At 37.7% G+C, this 25,757-nt stretch overlaps 1 protein-coding gene across 1 annotated transcript in view; it reads left to right on the top strand.

Moving 5' to 3' along the window:
• The window catches only part of VPS13A (vacuolar protein sorting 13 homolog A), a 265,687-nt gene that overhangs the window by 120,402 nt on the left and 119,528 nt on the right, over positions 1-25,757 (top strand). Inside the window, exons 32-35 of the mRNA XM_040449254.1 lie at positions 7,369-7,536; positions 10,148-10,452; positions 17,949-18,096; positions 21,182-21,332. Coding sequence (XP_040305188.1) covers positions 7,369-7,536; positions 10,148-10,452; positions 17,949-18,096; positions 21,182-21,332 — 772 coding nt within the window. The remainder of the gene's footprint in view (positions 1-7,368; positions 7,537-10,147; positions 10,453-17,948; positions 18,097-21,181; positions 21,333-25,757) is intronic.

Raw genomic sequence — 25,757 nt, 5'->3', positions numbered from 1 at the left:
TCCTCTGTTTACCGGAGAACCATTGTATAGATGACCGTTAATTTTGTGTATCATAACTAACGTAGAATCTGAAAGGGATTCTAGCTGATCTGACTTTCTTATGAAATAAGATCTCATTGTAAATTTCTTATGTCTTCTTTATAGAAGAATGTTTCAAAAGTGAATGTTTACAAGAATTATCCTCTTAATTATTAATTATTATTATTGCTTATTATGAATGGTAGGTACATAAGTATTTCTAATAGTTGGATTTAGACAGATAGACATAAGAGTGGATGAGGCACTGATAGAGTAATTTTATCGCCTCAAAAATTGAGAGTGAAGGCTTTTTTTCCTCTTACATCCGTTTCCTTTGAGAAAAGTACTGTAAGTACAAGCCTAACAGTCTAAATTCTGGGAGCCAGAATGGTTGAAGAATGTTGGGGACCTTTTCAGTTGACAGATTTTTGCTTAAAATACCCATTTTTTAGTTTTATTTACCCCTTTTCTGCACCTGGTGTGTCTTATGCCATATCCTCTCTACTCTAAACTCTGTCTTAAAATTCTTTTCTTCTCTTGGGCTTTAGGGGAATAGTCACTCAGGTGACTTGTGGAAGATATTCTGTATTTTTATTAATATTTGGAATATTATGGTCAAAAGATGCAAAGTCTGTTTCCTGGGGTAAATAATAAATAGTAAATAATAGAAAATTATGTTAGGGAGAATAAGTACTTTGAAAACCAATAAAGTAGGATAATATGATAGATTCTAATAACATTTTAGGATTATCAGGAAATCCTGTTCTGAACATCAGAGTGAAATCTGAATCAGTTGTCAATGTGGAAAGAGCGTTCCATGTAGAGGAAGTAGCAACTATAAAAGGTTTGTGGCAGCAAGCTGCTGGGCACATTTGGGAGGTCGTAAAGGGCCTCAGTAATCCTTTTATAGAATTCTTCACTGGTTCCCCCCCCCCTATTTTTTTTTCTTTTTGAAGTCAGGTTTACTTTATATTCAGTAAAATTTAGCCTTTTTAGTGCATATAGTTCCTTGATTTTTGTTGAACACCTACAGCTATGTAACTTCCAACATCTTAAGGATAATAGATTATATCCTATCACCTCCTAAAGGTTACTCCTGCCCTTTGTAGTTATCCCTTCTCCCCACCCTAGCACCTAGGAGTCACTGTTTTGCCATTTCCAGAATGTTGAATAAACGGAATACTACAGTATATAACCTTTTTAGTCTGATTCTGTCTTAGCATATGAGATTTTAATTTTTGTCTTTTCTGATTTTCTCTTCAGTCTAACTAGATATTTATCCATTCTTTTCAAAGAATCAGCTTTTGGTTCAATTGAGTGTTTATTTAAATTTTTTTATGTCTTCTCTCACTTTTTTTTTTTTTTTAATGTTCTTCCTTCTCGCTTTGGATTTAATTTCTTCTTTTCCTAGTTTCTTAAGGTAGAAACTTAGGTTACTGATTTGACATTTTTCTAATGCAGGCAGTTACTGCTATAAATTTTCCTTTAAGCACTGCTTTAGTTGTATCTTAGAAATTTTGATATGTTTATTTTTATTCAATTCAAAATATTTTCTATTTTGTCCTGCAACTTTCTCCTTTACCCATGGTTTATTTAGAAATATGTTGTTTAACCTCCAGATGTTTTGATTTCCTTCCCTTCTTTTTGTTGAGCTTCATCATTTTCCATAATTTTATCTTCTGTTTCACCTATTCTGTTCTCTCCTTCCATAATTGCTGTCACTGTACCTAGTTTATTTTGCATCTCATTTATAGCATTTCTTCGTTCATCATGACTACTTCTTAGGTCTTGGATCTCTGCAGCAGTAGAGCCTCTGCTGTCTTCTGTGCTTTTTTCTCAAGCCCAGCTATTAGTCTTAACGACTGTTATTCTAAATTCTTGTTCGGATATATTGTTTATATCTGTTTGGAGCAATTCTCTGGCTGACGTTTCTTCCTGGATCTCCTTTTGAGGAAAATTCTTCCATGTCATCATTTTGGCTAGGTTTCTGTCTTTTATGTGTTTTAATAGCTTGTTATGTGTCCTGCACCTGCAAGTAGTACTATATTAAAAAGGTATTGTACGTTGTCCAGGGCCTGGCCCTTCAGAAGTGCTTTTGGAGTGTGGAGCGTGCACTCTGTGATTGCGTTTTGGCTGCTCTATCCCACTGGTCAGTCCACTGCAGAGCTCCGCCTTGCTTGTATCTGTGGAGTGTTGGGACCTTCCACCAGGTGTGCTTTGAATTGTTTGCTGGAGTAACCCTGGAAAAAAGGAAAGGAAGGGGGAGTCTGATCCCATATAAAGAGAAAAATGAAAGGGGTGGAAAAAAAAGACTTAAGCGGAGAATCAAAAAAACTATAAGGCTTAATTCAAGGAGAGAGAAAGGAAAATAAAGAAGGAGATCTAGAAAAGGTATAAAGAGAAAAGAGTAAAAATGCCTGATTAAACAAACCAAAAATTATATATATATAAAAAATAAGAATTGACCAAAAACCAACTCACACTATGAACCTGAATCCAAAAGGAAAAGAGAAGAGAAAAGAAAAGAAAAAAGGAAAAGAAAAACAAACAGACAAAACCACAAAACAGTTGTCTGTTGGTGCCTGAGACCCATGGCTGTGCTGGTCTGGAAGAGAGGCCCTCTGGTTTGGTTAGTGTCCCTTCTGCTTAGGTAGATACGCAGTTGCCAGGCACGGAGGGGGAGGGTTTGGTGTAGGCGGGTCCCACCTCCACTGGGGGCCCCTGTGCTGCTCCCTGAAGCCCTATGTTGTTGGTGATGGGGGAAAAATGGCGACACCCCAATCTCTCCTCCCCAGACAGGGGTCTCAAGCCACACCGCTCAGGCAGCCCTCACGTAGTGGCGCCAGAGGTGGGCTTGCCCTGCTCCACAGTCTCCAGTGCCAGAGGCGCTCAGCTGGGATTCAAAACCCAATGTCTTAGAGGGTCCTGCACCCTACGAACCCTGTTCTGGTGTAGCCCCACTCCGCCCTGCTGATAGAAGGCCTCTGGCTGGCGCCTACAGGGTCTTTTGTCCTTGGGGAGGCAGTAAACTCTTTTCCCACAGTACTGGAGGAAGGGGACTGTCTCTCCCGGTGCGCCCCTGAGATCGCTACAGGGCCCCAGGCCTGGCTCCCTTCGCCTCCCCACCTCCCCCGCGCCCCCCCGGGCACATGCACGTCACAGCTTCAGCTTCAGTCTGCAGAAAGTCAAGCACTTTTGAAAACTCTGATCTTCAGCTCCTAAAGCTGTTGCAAAATAGAAACTGGCACTCTCTGTAATTCTTGTTCCTCAGTCCGTGGTCTGGAGAGATTTTTTTTACCTTGTCGATACCACAGTTGCACAGAGAGGTTTTTTACCTTGTCAGTACCACAATTCCACAGCCTCTCTGGCTTTCCCTTTTATCTCTCCACAGAAGGGGTTCCCTCCCCTGTATGCCTCCTCTGTTTCCTCTGTCCCAGTTCACATACACGCACCCGGAATCCACCAGGCTGTCCCCCTCCACCTGTGGAAATCTTTCTGCCCAGATTTCCTGGGTGTTGCAAGTGATCTGACCTCCATACAGCTGTGTTTAAGGGATGAGGGAAATCCCCGTCCCCCTATTTCTCCATCCTAACTCCCCACTTCTTACCTCCAAATATTTGAGATTCCTTTCAGATCTCTTATTGTTACTGATTTCCAGTTTAAATATCCCTCTTAAGCCAAAACTTTTTTAGTTCTTTTAAGCATGTTGGTGTTTGTTTTATGGACCATAAAACATCAATTTTGGTGAATGTTCCAAGTATACTTGAGATTAATGTGTATGTTTGGGTGTTGCTGGGTTGAATGTTCCACAAATGTCAGAGCACTAGGTTGGTTGATAGAATTCTACAGGCTACTGATTTTCTGTTGTTGAAGTTTCAACTGTGGCTTGGTCTGTTTCTCCTTTCGGTTACCTCAGTTTTTGCTTCATTGTTTCAGAGATCTTCTACATAGAGCTTTTATACTTCCTTGGTGAATTGAACCTTTGTGTTATGTAATATCTCTCTTTAACCTGGTAATTACCCTTAATTTGAAGTTTGCTTTGGTAGTAATATAGCCATTCCAGATTTCTATGATTAGTGTTTGCATGGTAGATCTTTTTCTATGTCTTAGCTTTTAGTCTATGTCTTTCTACTTAAAGTGAGAGTTTTAGAGGCATCATATATTTCAATCTTGCTTTTTTATCCAGTCTGACAATCTCTGACTTCTAAATTGTGTTTAGGCCATTAAAAAAATACAATTATGATATAGTTGGTTTAAAATTTGTTATCGCTTGGGGTGCCTAGGTGGCTCAGTCAGTTGAACGTCTGACTCTTGATTTCAGCTCAGGTCCTCATCTCACAGTCATGGGATTGAGCTAACAGCGTTGCTCCTGTTTGGACTTCTCTCCCTCTCTTCCCCTCTCCCCTCTGCTCTCTCAGATAATAAACTTTAAAATTTGCTCTCTCTCTAATTGTTTTCTGTTTTCTAGTTGTTTTATTCTGTTTATTGTATTGTCTCCTCACATTTAACCTGATTTTGGATTGTTTGTCATTGATTTTACAGTTTCCCTTGGGTTTACGATTCATAATTTCAATCATAGTCTACTTTCCAATAATGTTTTTGCTTCATGTATAGTATACCTTACAATACTACTATCAACTCCTAATTATTTATTGTCTTTCATGGTATTACTGTAATATGTTTTGATATTGTGTATGCTGAAAATCTATAATAAATACGTACTGATTTTGGTTTAGTCAATTTTCTTTAGAGCAGTTTTTTTTTTTTTTAAGCTCTTTTTATCTTCATTCTAGCCATTTCTGGAATTAATTTCTTCATGTAGCATCAAGTTTCTTGTTATTTTGTTTCTACTCATCTCTTATAGTGTAAGTTTGCTGGTAATGAATTCTCTCAGCTTTGGGGCACAAGGAGGAATGAGAACTGAAAAAGAACCCACTTTCATTTCATTTTCATTTCCCATTTGAAGTTTTTGCTGGGTATAGAATTCTGTGATGACAGGGTTCCCGCCCCCCCACCCCATTTCAAACTCTTAAAGATGTAGCTCCAGCATTCTTTCTTAGACATGGTGTTGATGAGAAGTCATCAATGTATCTTTGCTCCTTTATACATATTTCTCATTTTTATCTGACTTCTTTCAGGAGTTGTGTATGGTACTTCTAGGAATATGTAAGTGTGTTTTGATTTTGGGGTTTTCTGAGCTTCTTGGATATGTCTACATTATTTTTCATTACCTTTTCAAATAGTTCCTTTGTCTCTCTCTCTCTCTGTCCTCCCCCTCCTCTCCCTTATTCATCTGCTCCTTGTACTTCCTCCTCTTGGATTCCAAAAATTCTTTCTAGATTCTTATTAGATATTGTCTCACAACCTTTGAATCATCTGTTCAACTTTTTCCCCTTCTTTTCCCCTGTTTTAGTTTGGATAATTTCTGTTAAGCTATTTTTTTTTTAATGTTTCTTTATTTATTTTGAGAGTGTGGGGAAGGGACAGAGAGGGGTAGAGAGAGAAACCCAAGCAGGCTTTGTGCAGAGCCTTACACAGGTCTTGATGTCATGAACTGTGAGATCATGACCTGAGCCCAAATTAAGAGTGGGATATTTTAACTGACTGAGCTGCCCAGGTGCCCCTGTTAAGCTATTTTTATAGCTTAACTGTTCACTGATTTTTATTCTTAGCTCTTTTGAATCTATTTATTAACCCATTGAAGGTATTCTTCATCTCTGTTAACTGTTTTTTTTTTTTTTTAATCTTTAATATTTTCTTAGATTCTCATTTCTTCATCTGTTTCTTTGGTGATATTCATCTGTTCGTGCATATTTTCCACTTTTTCTACTAGAAGTATTTACCATATTAATCATAGGAACTTAAAATTCACTGGGTGAAATTTCCAATATTTGTGTTATGAGCAAACCTGGTTCTCCTGAAATGAATAGTATTTATGTCTGATAATGGGTTTTTTTTTTCTGCCAGGCAGTTAGCATGGAGGTTGAGTCAATTTAACGGAGAGTTGAATTGGCTTTGAGTGTTCTTGTTTAACATGATTGCCTTCATTTTACCCACTGCTTCAGATTCTTTCAGCGATCTCTTGTGCTGAGGATGGGGGATTTTGTTTCTGGACTGTTTTATCCTTACGTTTTGGGCTGCTTCGTTGGCTTGTAGCCTCAGATTTCTAGTGGTTTTAAGCACTGTTGTGATTTTTATAGGTCATCTAGTTCTTTGTTGTTGTTTTTGCTGCTGCTGCTATTGCTGTTGCCAAGGTTTGGAGTGGACCTCTGCCCAGCATTGTACATTCAGGGCAGAAGCAGAATTCCTGTAGACTTTGTTCAGCCTCATCTTGCGCTTCAGCCTTTAGAGGTCCTTAATATCTTTGGTTCCTGAAGTTTCCTTTGTACCATGTTGGAGTTCATTTGCTTGTTGATGGCTCTTCAGCTTTGTACCTTCCAGCATTTAGAAGGGTCAGGAAAGCTATAAACTAAGTTTAGTTGGTGATACGTCCAGCTTACAAAATTTTTTTGACAAGTCACATGCGCTGTTTTCTCCACCATTTTTCGCTAGTATGGCAGAGCTTGAGATTTCGCTAGTATTGCAGAGCATACTGCTGTATGTAGGGGCGCCTGGGTAGCTTAGTTGGTTAAGCATCGGACTTTGGCTCAGGTCATGATCTCGCAGTTGACAAGTTCGAGCCCCGCATCAGGCTCTTTGCTGACGGCTCAGAGCCTGGAGCCTGCTTCGGATTCTGTGTGTCCCTCTCTCCCTGCCCCTCTCTCACTTGTGCTCTGTCTCTCTATCAAAAATAAATAAACATTAAAAAAAAATTTTAAGTAAATAAACTGCTGTCTGTAAGTCTTGTTCAGCAGTTGAGATGACCCGTCACAAACAAATTAGGAAGAGAAATATAGGAGGAGACTTTTTGAAGGATCTGGAAAACCTGTTGACATACTTAAAATAGAAGTAGTTTTCATTAAGTTGTAGAGGTACAGCGCCTTTCATACGTTTTACAGTGACCAAAGAGTATGTTCATTGGGCAACTCTCAGTACCCAAGTCTACACACTAAATGAGAATGTTCGTATGATCTGATCATTTTTCTTCTGTTTTCCCCACTAAAAAAAATGTTGGGAAGACCTACTATGTTTGTTTCATGGCCCACAAAGGGAGCTGCCACCACCACATTGAAAAATCTTGCAGTGTAGGTTCCAATAGAGGTGTTAGAATTACTGTTTTATTTGTACTTGGTTTGAATACATGAAAGATTTTCAAAATATGTGTGTATATTTTATTATTTTGTGCTTTACTTTTGTACTGAAAACACATTTCAAAAGTGGATTTTGATAGTTGGATTTTCTCTCATTAAGGCCGTTTACATCACTGGAAAAGAAGTTTTCAGCTTCAAAATGGTCTCTTTTGTGGATGCAACTGCTGGTTCTGCATACACAGATATGAACGTGGTTGACGTTCAAGTTACTTTAACTGTTGGTTGCATTGAAGTAGTTTTTGTCACAAAATTTCTATGTTCTATATTGGTAAGTATACTAATCGATTTTTTTATTTTTTCTTACTATTTGGAAGTTATTTTCTGTGTTAGGTGAAGAGCAGTAATTCCTCACTTGATTTTTTTCCCCTGATTTTTCAGAATTTTCTGGGTATCTTTTATCAATGCTGAAATGCATAGTGTTTTATTTATATAATATCATTTTCATATGAGAATAGCGCAGTTATTTCAAGCATACATATTAATGTATTTAATATACGTACGTATACCATACATGGATTTGTTATATGTGTTAATTGAATTCTTCATACATAATTGGTTTAAGTCTTTGTTTTACCTGACTTCCAACTCTAAATAAAAATACTAAATATAAGGATGCCTAAGTGGCTTAGTCAGTTAAGCATCCAACTATTGATTTTGGCTCAGGTCAGGATCTCACAGTTGGTGGGTTTGAGCCCCTTGTTGGGCTCTGTGCTGACAGGGTGGAACCTGCTTGGGATTCTTTTTCTCCCATACTCTCTATGCCTCTCTCTCTTTCAAAATAAATAAATTAATTAAAAAAAAAAAACTCTATGACTGAAGTTTGTTTTGGTCTCATGTAAGTAATCATTATGGAAATTATGTTTTCTATTGCGTGTTCTATCTGGGGTGTAAAGGCTTTAGAATGAATCTCTATATGATACCACCGTATGATGTTTGATTTCTTTTTCTGTTTTTCATGGTTATTTTTTTCCTGTATCATACCTGTCTTTAGGACTTCAGTATTCACTTTTTTTTTTTTAATTTTTTTTTTCAACGTTTATTTATTTTTGGGACAGAGAGAGACAGAGCATGAACGGGCGAGGGGCAGAGAGAGAGGGAGACACAGAATCGGAAACAGGCTCCAGGCTCTGAGCCATCAGCCCAGAGCCTGACACGGGGCTCAAACTCACGGACCGCGAGATCGTGACCTGGCTGAAGTCGGACGCTTAACCGACTGTGCCACCCAGGCGCCCCAGTATTCACTTTTTAAAAAAATGTTGTCTTTAAATCTTGGTGTATAAACTAGGTAATTACCTGATTCTAAATAAATGTTGCTATTTTTGTGATCTTTTTAAAATTTTTTTAAAGTTTACTTATTTTTGAGAATAAGAGTGAGCATGAGTGGGGGAGAGGCAGAGAGAGAGGAGACAGAGAATCCCAGTCGGTCAACCCAGAGCCCTATGAGCTCGAACACACATATCGTGAGATCATGATCTGAGCCAAAATCAAGAGTGGGATGCACTGAGCCACCCAAGCGCACCTTTTTTTGATTAAATATCTATTTTTGAGAGAGAGAGAGAATTCAAGTTGGGGAGGGGCAGAGATAAAGAGGGAGACACAGAATCCCATGCAGCCTCTTGCACTGTCAGCACATAGCCTGACATGGGGTTCAAACCCACTAACCATGAGATCATGACCTGAGCCAGAGTCAGACACTCAAGTGATTAAGCCACCCAGGCACCCCTGTGATCTTTTTGAGATTATAGTGCAATTTTTCCTGTAGCTTGTAGTGTGTTTTCATACTCAAATGGTAAATATGAACAAGCATTCCTGTTATAATTTTTTTTTTCTGATTTATTTTTTAAGTTTGTTAGTTTATTTAGTTAGAAAGGACACAAGGGAGGGACAGAGAGAGAGAAAGAGAGAATCCTGAGCAGGCTCCGCACGGTCAGCACAGAACCCAGCGCGGGGCTTGGTCTCTCAAGAACCATGAGATCATGACCTAAGCCGAAATCAAGAGTTGGGTGCTTAACTGACTGGGCCACCCAGGAGCCCCTCTAATTTATCTTTATAACTCAGCCTCATTATGTCCCTGAGCCCTGCTGTGATGGCCTTTTAGTCTTAAATTACTGAAAATACGGGTGCCTGGGTGCCTTGGTTGAGTGTCCCACTCTTGGTTTCAGCGTCAGGTTATATGATCTTGGTTTCCTTAGTTCGAGCCCTGCTTCAATGTCTGCACTGGCAGTGAAGAGCCTGCTTGGGATTCTCTGTCTCCCTTGCTCTCTGCCCCTCCCCTGTGCACCCTGGCTCTGCCTCTCTCAAAATAAATAAGCTAAAAAAAACCCTTCTGTTTAAAAAAAATTACTGAAAATAAGTTGTTTGGAAACAAATACTGAAAACAAATTGTTTGGAAATTAGGTATAATTCTACATACATTTTATGTCACTGAAATATTTTTTCTAGAGGTCAGAATTCAAAAACTACAGAGTTCTTGACATTTTATTACTTTTCAAGTTACTTTGTAGTTTACAAACTTAAATAAGCTGTCTGTCCTTTGAGGTTGTATAGGAGAATACAGTGTGATTGCTTAGCCATTAGGGAAAGTATGTTAATAAGGGTAGTAGGTATATCACTGAAACCTTGCAATATCTACATGTTAACTTTTTTCCCGGGACAAAATTTTTGTTGTTTTATTGTTTCTGTATCTGTATCTTACTGTTTCTCAGTTTTCAGTGGAGAATATTGAGATTTAGTACAGATAACCAGACTTGGATAAAAGAATGCTTGGTTGTACCGAGAAAAAATTTTTCTCACGGAAGTAAGATCATCAATATCAGTATGCATTTAACATCAACATTCATTAATGGTAACCTTAATAATATAATTCTGTTACCTTTTAGGCTTTTATAGATAATTTTCAAGCGGCTAAACAAGCTTTGGCTGAGGCTACTGTTCAGGCAGCAGGAATGGCGGCTACTGGTGTAAAAGAACTGGCACAGAGGAGTTCTAGAATGTCATTGGATGTTAACATCAAAGCCCCAGTGGTGGTCATCCCACAGTCTCCAGTTTCTGAAAATGTTTTTGTTGCTGATTTTGGACTAATTACAATGACAAATACATTCCATATAATAACAGAGAGCCAGAGCAACCCCCCACCCATTATTGATTTGATAACAATAAGGCTGAGTGAAATGCGACTATACAGGTAAGCTTTTCTTAGGTACATTTGTGGAGAATGCAGTCTTTTTCAGACTTTTTACATGAGAGGTTTTGGTATCCGGAGTCTTCTATCTACAGGGAGATTTTATTTTATTATAACTATACTAATTTTGAGAATTTCTCTTGTGCAAGTTTTTTGAAAACCTACATAGTATTTGAAAAATGCTCCTTAGGTAACCAGGAAGACTAAACAGTTTATCTCTCAGGAATGACTGTTGTCTGATGTTCTGTGTCTTGAAAATCATTTTTAAATGTTTTTTGTGTGAGTTTTTTTTGGTGAAGGGGATGAGTTGTTTCAGGCAGTGTGATAAATTCGGTTTATATTATTTCATGTTGGATGGAAGGAGAAATTTAAGCACCTCGTGTATCCCAGGCACTCTTCTGGGAACAAGACGTATTATGATGCGCAATCTTTACAAAGGATGAATAAACAGTTTCTACTTCATTGTCAAGGTAGCTGTTCTTTAATGAAAGTAATGAGCTGATGCACAAAAATGGGATCACACTTAGATTTTAGAAGGGTTGTAGAAAATAGGTCAAAAGGAGACAACACTAGAGGTTGAAAGAGTGGTTTACTAACTACTGGTGTGATTTCCATAAGAATTATATGTGATGCTGTCTAGGGTAGGGAAGTGAGGTAGTGGAGAACTAGCCAGTTAAGAGAAATTTAAAAAGTAGAATATATAGTAAGAGATTACTGAATGGATGTCAGAGTTTGAGGAGAGAAATTTGACGCCAGATTGCAGGCTTACAAAATTTGTTATTTGGTAATAATGCAGTTCACCGAGATAAGATAGAACAATGCAGAAAAAACAGTTGAGTGGAGACATTGAGTTCTCTAGTGGGTAAAGTAACTTGGAAGTTGCTGTCTGACTTTGGTATAGAGATCTATAGAAAAAGATTGGAAGGCACTTGAATGTATGTGTGTAGATTTTAGGAGAGTGTTTGGACTTCCGGATTTGGGTGTCCTTAGTAATATTTAGCTATCTATTAAAGTCACTGAACAAGTGATATCACATAGTTTGTAGAGTGGGACATACGGGACAGAATCCTGATGAATGCCAATACACAAGGCATATATATTTCTCAAAAGAGACTAAGAAATGGCAGGCAGAGAGATGGGAGGCATTCCAGGAAGATATGTTGAGACAATGTTGAGGACTCTGTTGACATTGTTAACCATGAATTAAGAGTACATGATAATTTTTTTCATGTAGTACTTGATATTTGGTGTCGGATTCAGGCAAGACTGAATTTTTAACAAGCAGGTGTGACCAAAGTGGGACAGGATTTTTAAATATTGAGAGTCATGTTGATGGAGAATGGAGACAGAAGAAATCAAAGATAAGAGGGTACATAAAGAGTAAAAGAATGTAGAGAGAGGTTTATAAACTGGAAATTCATCAATCTTAAAGTCTTCAAAAATAAGCACTGACTAGTTGATACAGGAAAGCAAGAGTAGAAAGTGGTAAGTCTGGATGATGATATTCTTAAAAGGATAGGAGTGAGAATTGAGTATCATTACAAACTAAGGAAAATGACTTCTGTCTTTTAATGCTGAGATGAATAAGATGTTGGAGAAAAATTGGCCCCTATTTAATAGAGCTCCATGGAAAGCCAGGTTTCGGTTACAGTGATACATTTAGTGAAGACATTGGAAAATGTAGATTTGTTCGGCCAAGCCCAGGGAATTCAAAAATCACAGGGAAATATTGGGGTGAGAGACTTTTATTTTAATAATAGGCTATAGATACATAGAGACACTTTAAACTTCAGATGGCTCATTAACTTTTAAACTGTATAAAAGTCTAAATTTACTAAAAGAGAATATGTATCTAAAATCACATCTTGCCTGATTTCAAGAAATGGTACATGTAAATCAGGTGTGAATCTATATTACAAATAGATTATCTGCTTTGAAAAGAGTTTACTAAGTATCTTTAGAGCATTAAAAATATTTATTTTTATGTCCAAAAATGAGTTAACTTTTTACTGAAGACATAACATAAAATGGTATTAGGATGAACAGAAAAATATGACCACCCAGAGGTAAGTACTATTAATAGTTTGGTATGTTTCTTCTAGTTCATTATTTCTGCACATATATGTTAAGTAAAAGAAGAATTATGTATTTTGCATCATAAATACATTTTTTCCCTTAACAGTATGCTATAAATATTTTTCCATATTATTTCGAGTACAAAATTATTTCTAAATACTTCATTTTATTCTGTTAAAAATTAGTTGCCTATTTAAAAGTTAATTTGATTGTGAGTTTTTTTTGCTGTTATAAATAACGTTAAATTATTCCTATCATGACATCCTACTCATGTCGTTAGGATAATTCATTTCCTGCAGATGAATTTCTAGAATAGAATTACTCAGTTATACAGTTACAGGTTTTCCCTGAAATAATTTTCAAGTTCTTGATATTTGGAAATTCAGTTTGGTTTCAGCTTCATAGAAAAGCACATAAAGACAAGTAAGTATTTTATTTTTGTGACAACCTGTGTTGAAATCATTTTTTTGCAAAGCTACTAATCGCAATGTAAAATTTTTACAAAGATACTTATAGTACTTCTATAAGGAAAGTTGTAGACCTTAACCCATGGCCAGAAAGAAATCTTGAATACATGTGGAGAGAATATTTTCCTAGATCTAATATTATAAAGATGTCAGTTTGTATACATTGATTTTGAGGTGGGGAATGGAGACATCATAACATTAGAGGTACTACTAAAATATATAGAATTGCACTAAATACTTCTAAAATGTATTATAAACTACAATGATTAAAATAAAGAGAATAGAAAGGTAAGCAGCAATTGACCATCTGCACGTACGTGTGTTACAGTCATACATACATATACAGTCAGTCTGCAGTATTCTTAGATACCATATGTGTGAACTTGCCCATTCGCTAAAAGTTATACGTAACCCCAAAATCAATAAACATGACACTTTTGCAGTTATTTCTGCGTGTGCATATCCATGAGAAGTGTTGATCTTCCAAAACCTGTGTTCCCAACTAAGGTGTCAGACAAAGTGACACTCTGTCTTCTTATTTCAGCAAATAATTGTATAGCATATGACGTACTGCAATTATCTAAGCCAAGGACTGGCAATACAGCATAGATTGAGATGAAGTAGTCCCCTTTTTTCAGGAAGATTTTATTCTTTATTTTTTTAAATGTTTATTTTTGAGAGAGGAAGTGACAGAACATGAGCGGGGAAGGGTCAGAGAGAGAGAGGGAGACAGAGGATCCTAAGCAGGCTCCAGGCTCCAGGCTCCATGCTGACAGCAGAGAGCCCAATGTGAGGCTCAAATTCATGAACCACAAGATCCCGACCTGCGCCTGAGTCAGATGCTTAACCAACTGAGCCACACAGGGCCGCCATCATGAAGCTTTTATTTCTAACTGAAACTATAGACAAGACAATAAACTATTAAAATACAGTATATAAAATAGAATGTGGGAGCACATAGGAAAAGTATCTATCCCAGATACTGAGTAACACTGATAAGGCAAATATTTTTAAGGAAGTAATCTTTTGACACAGCAGTTAATGTTAATTTCTTACAGTTTATCCAGAACAAGAAAGTTAATCAAAAATAGGTACAAAAGTACTGATCCAAGTATTTATTTATACTGAAAAAATAAAAGCAACATAACTTTCAACAATGGAAGGTTAAAGTTATAGTCATATAACATGCACCTATTAAAATTGCATATGAGGAATTTCCAGAGAAGAAGGCAGAGGGGGAAGATCTGGGTTCACCTTGTCTCATGGATACCCTTAGATAATACCCACATCAGTATAAATAACCCAGAAAAAGACCTGAAGACTGGCAGAACAGACTCCACAGCTAAATGTAGAAAAGAGGCCACGTCAAAGAGGGTGGAGACAAGGTGGGGAGCCAGACTCAGCCATGAGGCTGTCAGTAGGAGGGCGGGACACCTGTAGGCATGGAGAAGGGAAAGGAGCAGGTACCTCCGCAGGCACCGGGAAGATGGATCTTCCATAACACTTGGCTTCGAAAACCACAGGGGTGTAAATTTAGCAAGTTCTTACTATCAGTGGGCTTAATACCTGGAACTTTAAAAATTCAGGTTCGGCTCTGGGAGAGCCAGGGCACAATGGGAAATGGAGTACCCACCCTCTAAGAGACAGCACAACAAACAGCCCCCTTGCACAGAAGCAGCAGTTTGAAAAACACTGAGGGTAAACAGGAAGGAGATTTATTTACTAACCTCAAGTCTTGTGCAGAAGGGATAGGAGTTTTTGGGAATCCGCAAGAACAGAAAAGCTGACCATTGCCCTTACCCTCCCCTGATAGATACATGAGCACCTGTGGGAACCAGCACAGTGCAAGCACTCCCCACCTAGCTTGTTTATAGTGTGTCCTGTTGCCACACGCTTCTGTAGACCCACCCCCATCATCCTCGCTGGGCAGTTTTCCTGGTTGGCTGGAGATCCCTCCCATAGCAGATGAGCATAGACCTTGCTGACACCACGCACTTTGCCCGCACATTCTCCCGAGGACCTGCCCCCTCCAGCGTGCCCTTGGCAGGCGTCCATCCAAAGAGATGGGACAGGTCTGCCACTGTGCAAGCAGCCCTGAAGGTGGGGGGGCAGCCCCATTCCAAAGTGACTCCTGTGATGGGGATAGGGGAAATAAACCACATAGTTCAACTCTGGCCTCAGCAGTGGGCCAGGCACAGACATCTGGTCTGACTGCAGGCTCCACCCACTAACAAAACTTGTCAGGGGACAACACAGGGAGAGGCCCCTGTGGTTCAGTGCTACCACTGTTCTGCCAGACACTTGGTCTGACCCACCTCAACCCCAGGGTGGCCCCATACCGGACCGCTAACAACACAGGTACCAAACTCTGCCCACAACAAGCAAAGAGCACCATTTCAGGCAACTGGATGGAAGGCAAACACAGCTCAGCAGTAGTAGGGCATACAACACATAGAGGACACTCCTTAAGCACCACATTCTGATGAACAGGGGACCTTGCACTGCTGGACACCATGTGGACCTTGTCTTCATAAAGCCACTACTTTCAAGAGCAGGAGACACAGCTTTTTTTTTTTTAATTTTTTCTTAATGTTTATTTTTGAGACCAAGAGACAGTGTGAGTCGGGGGGAGGGACAGAGAGAGGGGGCGGGGGGGACACAGGCTCCAGGCTCTAAGCCATCAGCACAGAGCCCAACGCAGGGCTTGAACTCAGTGATCACGAGATCATGACCTGAGCCGAAGCCGGACGTCCAACCTACTGAGCCACCCAGGTGCCCCACAGCTGACTTTCTTAATGTATACAAACAGAGAGACAAAGTGGAGAGACGGAGGAGTAAGTCCCAAATGAAAGAAAAGAATAAAATCACAGCATAAAAGCTAAACAGAATGGAGATGATATGCCTGATAGAGGATGCCATTGAAAGTAATGATCATGAAGATACTAACTGGACTTGAGAAAAAAGGAGAGGACTTCAGTGAGACTCTTAATAAAGAGGAAGAAAACATTTAAAAAATCAGAGATTAATAACTCAATAACTAAAGTTTAAAATATATGAGGAGTAAATACACTAGAGGAAGCAGGAGTATGGATCAGCAACCTGGAGGACAGAGCAATGGAAAGCAATCAAGCAGAGCAAAACAATAGTGAAAAATGAAAGTAGATTAAGGGAACTCAGTAACACCATGAAGTATAATAACATTTGTATCCTAGGGAACCCAGAAGGGGAAGAGAGTAAAAAGGTGACAGAAAATTTGTAGATATGATAGCTGCCACCTTCCCAAAAATGGAGAAAGAAACAGAAATCCGGATCCAGAATGCACAGAGAGCCCCCAACAAAATCGGCCCAAGGAGACGCACACCAGGATACATAGTAATTAAAATGGAGAAAAAGTAGTGATAGAGAATCTTAAAAGCAGAAAGAAAAGAGAAAACAGTTACATACAAGGGAAACCAAAGCAAAAATAAATTATTGGAACTACAGCAAAATAAAAATCTTCCCAACGAACAATCAAGAAAGCCAAAAGACCAGCTATGAATGGAAGAAGGTATTTGCAAATGACACATCTGGTAAGGGGTTATTATTCAGAATACATAAAGAACTTCTACAACTCAACACACACACTCACAGTTTAAAAAAATTCGCTGAAGAGATGAACAGACATTTCTCCAAAGAAGACATCCAGATGGCCAGCAAACACATGAAAAGATGCTCATCATCACTCATTATCAGGGAAATGAAAATCAAAACCATATTGAGATATCACCACACACCTGTCAGAATGGTAACAATCAAAAACACAAGAAACAACCAGTGTTGGTGAAAGTGTGGAGAAAAAGGAACCTTTGTCCACTGTCGGTGGGAATGCAAAATGGTACAGCCACTGTGAAAAACAGTATATAGAGATTCATTTAAAAAAATTAAAGAGGGGCGCCTGGGTGGCTCAGTCGGTTAAGCGGCCGACTTCAGCTCAGGTCGTTATCTCGCGGTCCGTGAGTTCTAGCCCCGCGTCGGGCTCTGTGCTGACAGCTCAGAGCCTGGAGCCTGCTTCAGATTCTGTGTCTCCCTCTCTCTGACCCTCCCCTGTTCATGCTGTGTCTCTCCCTGTCTCAAAAATAAATAAACGTTAAAAAAAAATTAAAGAATTACCATATGATCTGGTAATTCTGAGTATTTTCTCAAACAATATGAAAAATGAATTTGAAAAGATACACTTATGTTTATTGCAGCGTTATTTATAATCAAATTAAGGCAGCAGCTCAAATGTACATCATTTGATCAATAAAGAGGAAGTGGGGTGTGTGTGTGTGTGTGTGTATGGTGGAAGATGGGTCATAAAAATATTGAAATCTTGCCATTTGCAACAACATGGATGGATCTAGAAGAGAAAATGCTAAGTGAAGTCATTCAGCAAAAGGCAAACACATAGGGTTTCGCTCCTGTAGTTCAAGAAACAAAGAAAAAAACAGACTCTTCACTGTAGAGAACAAACTGATGGTTACTAGAGGTGGATGGGGTAATGGGCAAAAGGGATTAAGAGTAGACTTAAAATGATGAGTACTGAGTCATATATAGAATTGTTGAATCCCTGTATTGTATTTATACCTGTATGTTAATGATACTGGAATTTTAACTAAAAATAATTTTAAAAACATATGGAGATAGTTCTCATTTTAAGGGTTTACTATACCAACATATATTTTGGCACTTTTTAACATTGTAAAATCATATTTTAAAAATAGATTTCTCTATAATATGGAACACTTGAGCTCAAAAAAAACCATCTATGTTTACAGTGGGATGTACTGTCATTTTGACTTGGAGAGCTGGGTAGATTTTATTCTTCTCTTCATACACAAATTACTGATTTTTTTCTATTTGTATATAGAATGGTAAAAATTATTTTTTACTCCTCTGAGTATATATGAAACAAAACAATTTTATTTCTACTTACAGGTCTCAATTTATTGATGATACATACCAGGAAGTACTGGATCTGCTACTGCCATTAAATCTTGAGGTGATTGTTGAGCGAAATTTATCTTGGGAATGGTACCAGGAGGTTCCTTGTTTTAATGTAAATGCTCAGCTAAAGCCCATGGAGGTGAGTTTTTTGGATGCTTATTTATTTCCATTTTGTGTGTTAAAAATATTTCTTGGGGGGCGCCTGGGTGGCGCAGTCGGTTAAGCGTCCGACTTCAGCCAGGTCACGATCTCACGGTCCGTGAGTTTGAGCCCCGCATCGGGCTCTGGGCTGATGGCTCAGAGCCTGGAGCCTGTTTCCGATTCTGTGTCTCCCTCTCTCTCTGCCCCTCGCCCATTCATGCTCTGTCTTTCTCTGTCCCAAAGATAGATAAACGTTGAAAAAAAAATTAAAAAAAAAAAATTTCTTGGGAACATAAGGTATTTTGGTTGTAGATATTACATACTGACCAACTTTGTCAAAATTGTAATAGTAGCTATATTAGAATTCATTGAATGTTCTCTATTCATTCATTCAGCAAACATTTGAGTGACTACTCTGTGTTAGGTTTTAGGCTGTATATGGGGAGACAGTGGCAAAGAAGCTATGGCATTGTCATTGGCTTCGTGGAACCTAACTAGTACCAAGGGTCGGTGGTCATGGTGATCTAGAGGTGTGATAGTTAAACTTTTAAAAAGTGCATAGGCATGTACCTAAAATAGTTATAAGTTGTGGTAGATTCTGTAAAGAAAACAAATATTAGATATGGTGAGTAGTCAGTTGGGTATATTAATTTAGAAGTTAGTGGGGAAGTCTAAGCTGGAAATAATAATTTAAAGTCATCAGCACCTAGATGGTATTTAAAGCCATGACAACATAAGAAATAGCCTAGAGAAAGTCCTAGAAGAAATGGAAGAGGTTGATAATGAAAATGGCAAATGGGTCATTTGCATAACTTTACTTCCCTGTTGCTTGATAGTGCTTCACAGCTCTCTAATATAACTATCCAAAATTTTTATTTTCCCTCTTGGCTGGATGGAAGTCAACTGTATCACATGCTTTGCTGAAGTGACGGCAACACATACTCTGTCTGGAAGGTTACTTTAAGAAACCTACTTAACAAATCCTCTTTCCTCCTCCAATTTCCTTTCTATTTTTCCCTATAAAAATTGTATTCAAAAAGAGAAAATCATCATTTTTAAAGGTTTCAGATTTTTATTTCAGAAATACATTTCGAGTTTAAAACATGATCATCTCAAGTGAAAAATCTTTATGCTCATAGTGTATAAGATCATATAGACTCCCTAACTTACAAATGGAAAGTATTTTCTTAAGATGAAAATTGAAGTCTCTCTATATTGATAAGACAACAGATCAAAACTTTTAAAACATTAAGTAGCATGGTTCACCCAGCTTACTGCACAGATCTTGGGAGTGGCCTGAGTTAGATCTCTGGGGGGCAGCAGGGACACCATTTTGTTCCATCCTTCTCTAGGAAGATCCATGCAGAATGTTCAGATGAACCTTTGTAGACCATCTGTAAAGGCCCAGCTGCCTTCTAGGGCAGATGAAATTGGGTCTTCCCCTACCCTGATCCCCCTGAATAGGTAGCAGATATGGCCCTGGGTCCACATATTTGACCCCTCCTGGTTCAGGGAAAGGTTGGAATCAGTTACTGTCATACATCTAGACTAAGTACTGCAGCCTCTGATTTTTGACTTCTTGGACTTCTGGGGGTGGCAAGATAGCCTGTCCTGACATGTAGGAGCCATAGTCCAGCGGTCCTGGAATCCTTGTAATTCTTCTGACTTCCTACACTGAGCTGTTTTCAAGAGTGAAGATTGCAAATACCGCTATTTTGGGGGGCATTTGATATATACATGTACTAATTGAAAGATGAGGTTTAGATGTAGTTGTCATATTTAACTTCAGCTTATTAATTTATATGAACATACTATTTTTGTAATACCAGGTATGTAATAAACACAAGATGTCATGAATAAATGAAAAAGAAAAGCACAGCATAAATAGCATGAATAAGATACACATGGACTTAATCTTAAAACACTAGATTAGCATATCATCTTTGAAATGCAGTCAAAGGAATCCTAGTACAAACAAAAGTGTTAAATTTTGTGGTGTTAAAATTATTTCCTTGAGGTGATTGAGTATATCAACTTAAAACTCAAAGGGTTTTTTTTTTACATAATTTTTCTTTTACATAATTGCTATTGTATTACAGTTCTTCAGAGAAACATAATCAAAGGGGTGGGTGGGTGGGTGTGTGTGTGTGTGTGTGTGTGTGTGTGTGTGTGTGTTTACACTTGGTCTGGATGTGGTAGACTGACTTCTTGATGGCTCGATTTTAACCTCTCCCTGACACAGAGGATGAGGTTCAGGAGGGGTCAAACATGTGGTCCCCTGAGGTAGACTGTAACAGTTGTTAACTATTCAGGTGGATCATAAAGACCCAGTTTCATACTGGTTGGTCTGCCCCAGAAGGCAGCTGGGCACTTATAGATGGTCTGTGCATGAGGTACATATTCTATATGCGTACCATATATGTAATACCTTGGATAATTTTGGACCAAATATCTAGATACTGTGGCCTAGCCCAGTTGACATTGAATTAACACAGTTTTCAATACAGATCTTACGTTGGTGATATTAGGCTAAATTCACAACACATAGGGTTTTGAGTGACTGTATGAGTTCTTTAAGTGGATTTAAGTATCATATTTGACCATTAAACCTCAGCTTTTTATATAAAGTCAGGATATATTTTTTATACCGAGGGCTTTTGTTAGGTTCAAAGGAAATAATTCATGTAAAACACTGAACTATTTTTCATGATGCAAGTCAGTATTTTTGATTAAATTGCATTTGTAAATACAGGTGCTTAGTAACCCAAAAAATGCAGAGTATCTAGGTAAAGGTGAAAGTTCATTTGAAAGGTTTTAAATTATTAGGTTAATTGGTATATGCCTAACAAAAAACTTTTATTCATAATTTCATTGGAATTGACATCTAATTTCCATATTTCACAAGGTACTAAAAATCACATGGTCATTTAGGAAACTCAGTATTATTCGGTTAGTACAAATATCTAATGCATTAAAAAATTGGCTTGTAGAGGATTGAAATGAAACACTTGGCTTTTCTGTGGAAGAGAATTTTGAACTATGTAAAGTAGTAATGTTAAAATAAGCAAATCTTTTCTTCACAGTTCATTCTTAGTCAAGAAGATTTAACAACTATTTTTAAGACATTACATGGCAATGTATGGTATGAAGAAGGTTATGGTGCCTCACCTGCAGGAGTAAAAGATGAACATAGTATTACTAGTGGAGCTAGTAATGCTTCACACCATTTAGAAGGTATGTTCTTAACTTCAAATTAGCCCTCCCCTCCCCATGTCCAACCCCTACTTTTCGTCTTTTATCCTTCTTTCCATTCTCTAGTTTGAGTTTTTGGAAAACAAGATTTATAGATCTTTTCTAAGTTCTCTAAATTGAGTATCTCTAAATTGTCTGTTGATTTTTTTTCTTTGAATCAAAATTCCTAATCGTGTTGTGACAAAATTCGTTAGTATTTATTCTTGTTATACCTACTGCCCTATATGTCCTTTTTTCAGTTTTTCTCACCATCCTCCTCTTTTCCCTTATTCCTAGTGCAGCCTATATCCCAGATGGGATAGTTTATATTAGTATCAAAATATTAAGGATGTCGAGAGAGAACAGTCACTGATAAATGATGAATTTCAGCAGATATCTGCAAGATAGATCGGTGGAGCAGAGCAGAGGGAAATCTAACTCAGTTGCATCTAATGTTGGATTTAATGTGCTGTATGGAACCTGACTGGGTCTTATAGGGCTGGGATGATTATATGCTTCACAAGAAAAAAGTTCACATTCTGTCATTTTGGGGTATCCTCAAACCTACCTACCTCAAAATGGAACCTACTAGTCCACTAGATCCACTCTTGCAAAGCCCTGAGATAATACACAACTTTTCCAGTCAGGGAAACACAAAAACAACCCTACATTTATAACATTATAGGACACTCTATCCTTATTGAGTAGTATAACCAGTCTAGTCCTTTGTTGTTAAAATATTCATAGTCAGAATAAGGAAATAGCAAGAACCAAAGCATAAAAGAAACAAAGATGGCAACTATTTTCTGAGTGAAAGAGAAATAATTGAGGTAACAGAATAGAATGTAAACAAACAAAACAAACTCTAATTCATAATCAGAGGATTTTGAGAATATAGAAACTGAATCCTACCATCACGACCTGCCCCCCTCTCAAGATAAGAAAGAGTTCTTGGAACCCCAAAATATGGTGAAATTTTGAAACAGAACAAATGCACTAAGCATGAATTTAAAACATAAATACTGAGTTGGAATATATAGTTGATGTAAAATCAGCTCCCATGACGCTGAGGAAAAATAAACCATAGAAATGTAAAATGAGATAAAACTTAAGAATGACAGACCTTTAATTACCTTGGGGTGCCTGGGTGGCTCACTTGGTTAAGTATCTGACTCTTGATCTCAGCTCAGGTCATGATCTCATGGTTTGTGAGATGGAGCCTCACGTTGTGCTCTGTGCTGACAGTACAGAGACTGCTTGGGATTCTCTCTATGCCCCTCCCCTGCTCATGCTCACTCGTTCTCTCCCCTCCCCCACCTCCCCATCAAAATAAATAAACTTCAAAAAAAAAGATAGACCTTTAGTCAAAGGTTGCAATCCAGAATAATAAGTATGTTAGGAGAAGAACTGAGAAAATGGAAGAGAAGAACCTTTGAAAGAAATAATAGAAAATCTCCAGAGCTAAATAAATAGTGAAATAAATTCTTGGATATAAAAAAAACATAACAACTGTCAGGCAGATTGAATAAACAAAGACTGCCCATGCACACATACCTTCATGAAATGTTAGAACCACAAAGGTAAGATTTATAGTTTCAGAAAAAAAGCAGGCTGTTTACTAGGGGCTTGGAAAAAGAGTTACTGGAATCAGATTACCCTGAACAAAACTGGATGGGATGGGGTAGATGGATGATAAAAGACAATGAAGTACTATAGTCCTATATCTAAGAAAAATGATTTTGAAGTTAGGATTCTATATATGATCGAACCTTGAAATGTGAAAACACAATAATTCTCAAATTTCTAGTGGCTCAAAGTTTACTTCATTGACATTCATCAAGAAATTACTTTGAAATATAATCTAGCAAAACAAACAAGGAATCCAGGAAAAAGGAAAACATGGGAATCTGAAAACAATGGGCCTACTCAGGAGTACATTGAAAAGGAATCCCAAAATTATCTGTTTGATTGGGCTAGGAAGTTCTTGGTTTTCATTAAAGGGGAATTCAGAATGCCTTAAGAAAAATTGTAAGAAATGGCAGAATGTCTTTAAAAAAGGAAAAACAGCATGAATTTCATGTAGTATATAGAATGAGGGCTTAATTAGATAAATAAGTGACATTTGGAAAGGAAGACATGCTTTTGGTTCTTAAGAAGGGAGATATCTCTACTATACAGTCTGGGCCAGAAGTGAAGTGGATTTACATTTTGCAGGATTTTGAGCCACTTTTAGAATATGAGAAAAGAGTCTTCTTTTTTGAGAGATGAACTAGTTGTGATATAGCAGTAGAGGAAGTGTTAATAATATACTATTACTCTCTTCATTGAAAATTATCACATAGCCATAGTTAACACATTGAAGACTTAATTATGTAAGTAAGAATGTAAATGTTATTAACTCTGTTAACATGGAAATGGAGATATAACTGATCAAAGCAGGAAAAGAAGAAGATGGGACGGATAGAGGAAGTGGTAAGGACTTAAAATAGTGGGGAGTGTAAAGATCATGTCCAAAACGAAACAAAAAATAGACATGTGAATATATTACTATTTTAATCATTTTCTTGAAATTTATGCCTACACTGAGGTGGAAGGAATAAGGTAAACAACTCTTAGGTACTCATCAACCCAGTTTCAACAACTAGTATCCTGTGACTGTCTTTATTACTGCTGTAACTCTGCTTTTTCTTCCCCCTACTGCCATCCCACTAAATGACTTTAAAGAAAATCTTAGATGGTCTACCTTCAATTGGTTTTTAAGCAGTAAGAACTTTTTAAATGTAGTCAGAGTAACATTGTCACCCCTAAAAAATGGCTATACTCCCTATAAACCATGAAAATATCCTGGTAGGCTTCATTTTCTCCTGATTGTCTCATAAATGCTTTTTTTTCTTTTCATAATGGTAAAGGAACCAATTTGCAAGGATGTTCTAACAACTTTAAATCTGTTGTACCTAATAACAGAGTTCCAAAATGTCTGCAACAAAAATTGACAAAACAAAAGGAAGAAATACCCCTATACAGAATCATAGTTGTGTATTTAGCACACCACTCTTAGTAATTAATAGAATATAGACAAAAATCAGAAAGAATATAGAACATTTGAACACTGTTAACAAAATTGACCTAATTGACATTAATATAATACTACATTCAACAATTGCAGAATGTACTTCTTTTAAAAGGGCTCTTAGAATATTCACAAGGATAGACCATCCTGGGAGGCCATAAAATTTTCTGGCCACATGGAATTAAATTAGAAATGAATAGAAGTAGGATGTCAGAGAAGCTTCAAATACTTGGGCATTAAACATTTTTCAAATAACCTGTGGGTCAAAAAAGAAAAGATGCGGGGCTCCTGGGTGGCTCAGTCGGTTGAGCGTCCGACTTCAGCTCGGGTCATGATCTCGCAGTTCGTGAGTTCGAGCCCTGCATCAGGCTCTGCGCTGACGGCTCAGAGCCTGGAGCCTGCTTCAGATTCTGTATCTCCCTCTGTCTGCCCCTTCCCCGCTCATGCTCTGTCTCCCTCTGTCTCTCAAAAATGAATAAACGTTAAAAAAAAAAATTTTTTTTTTAAAGAAAAGACAAAGGAAAGTAGAAAAGTGTTTAAACGGGAAGATAATGAACATAAAGCATACCAAAATTTGGGGATGCAACTAAAGCAGAGCTGAAATAATTTTGTAGCTGAAAAGGATTTGATTAGGAAAAACGAGTTTAAAAGATTAAATATTTTGCCTGGAGAAAGTAGAAAAGAGCAAATTAAACCCAAAGTAAATACAAGAGAGCAGTAATACAGGTATGAGTAGAAGTCAGTGGAAGAGAAACAGGTAAATAATAGAGAAAATTGGCAAAGTCAGAGATTATTTTCATTGGAAAAAACTAATGAAATTGATAAACTTTTAGGATGGAAGAAAGAAAGAAAAAAAATTAGCAGTATCAGAGTTAGATAGATACTGCAGATCACTACCAGGATAATGAGGAAATATTATGAATAATTTTGTGACTGGATTCTACAACTTGTTTGAAATGGAGAAATTACTTGGGAAACACAAAATTGCCAAAACTGACATAAGAAGAAATAAAAAATCTGAGTAGCTCTCTGTTAAAGGATTTCAATTTCAGTGGTGATTTCTTTGCAATATTTGAGTTAGAAATAATACCAGTGTTACACAAACTTTGCTGGAAAATAGAGGAAGGGGGATCACTTCCTTAGCAATTTTTTAAAGCAAGCATTACTCTGGTAACAAGGAAAAGAAAAAGCCAGTTCAGGAAAAGAATCTCGGGGTACTTGGTGGCTTATTTGGTTAAGCATTTGACTCTTGGTTTTGGCTCAAATCATGATCTTGAGTTTGTGGGATTGAGCCCTATGTTGAGCTCTGCGCTTACAGCATGGAGCCTGCTTGGGAAATTTCTCTCTCTCTCTCTCTT

The sequence above is a fragment of the Herpailurus yagouaroundi genome, unplaced genomic scaffold, assembly GCF_014898765.1.
Source record: "Herpailurus yagouaroundi ecotype Mexico unplaced genomic scaffold, PumYag 199, whole genome shotgun sequence".
Lineage (NCBI taxonomy): Eukaryota > Metazoa > Chordata > Mammalia > Carnivora > Felidae > Herpailurus > Herpailurus yagouaroundi.
The sequence above is the reverse complement of the archived record's forward strand: the minus strand, read 5'-3'. Positions and strand labels throughout refer to the sequence as shown.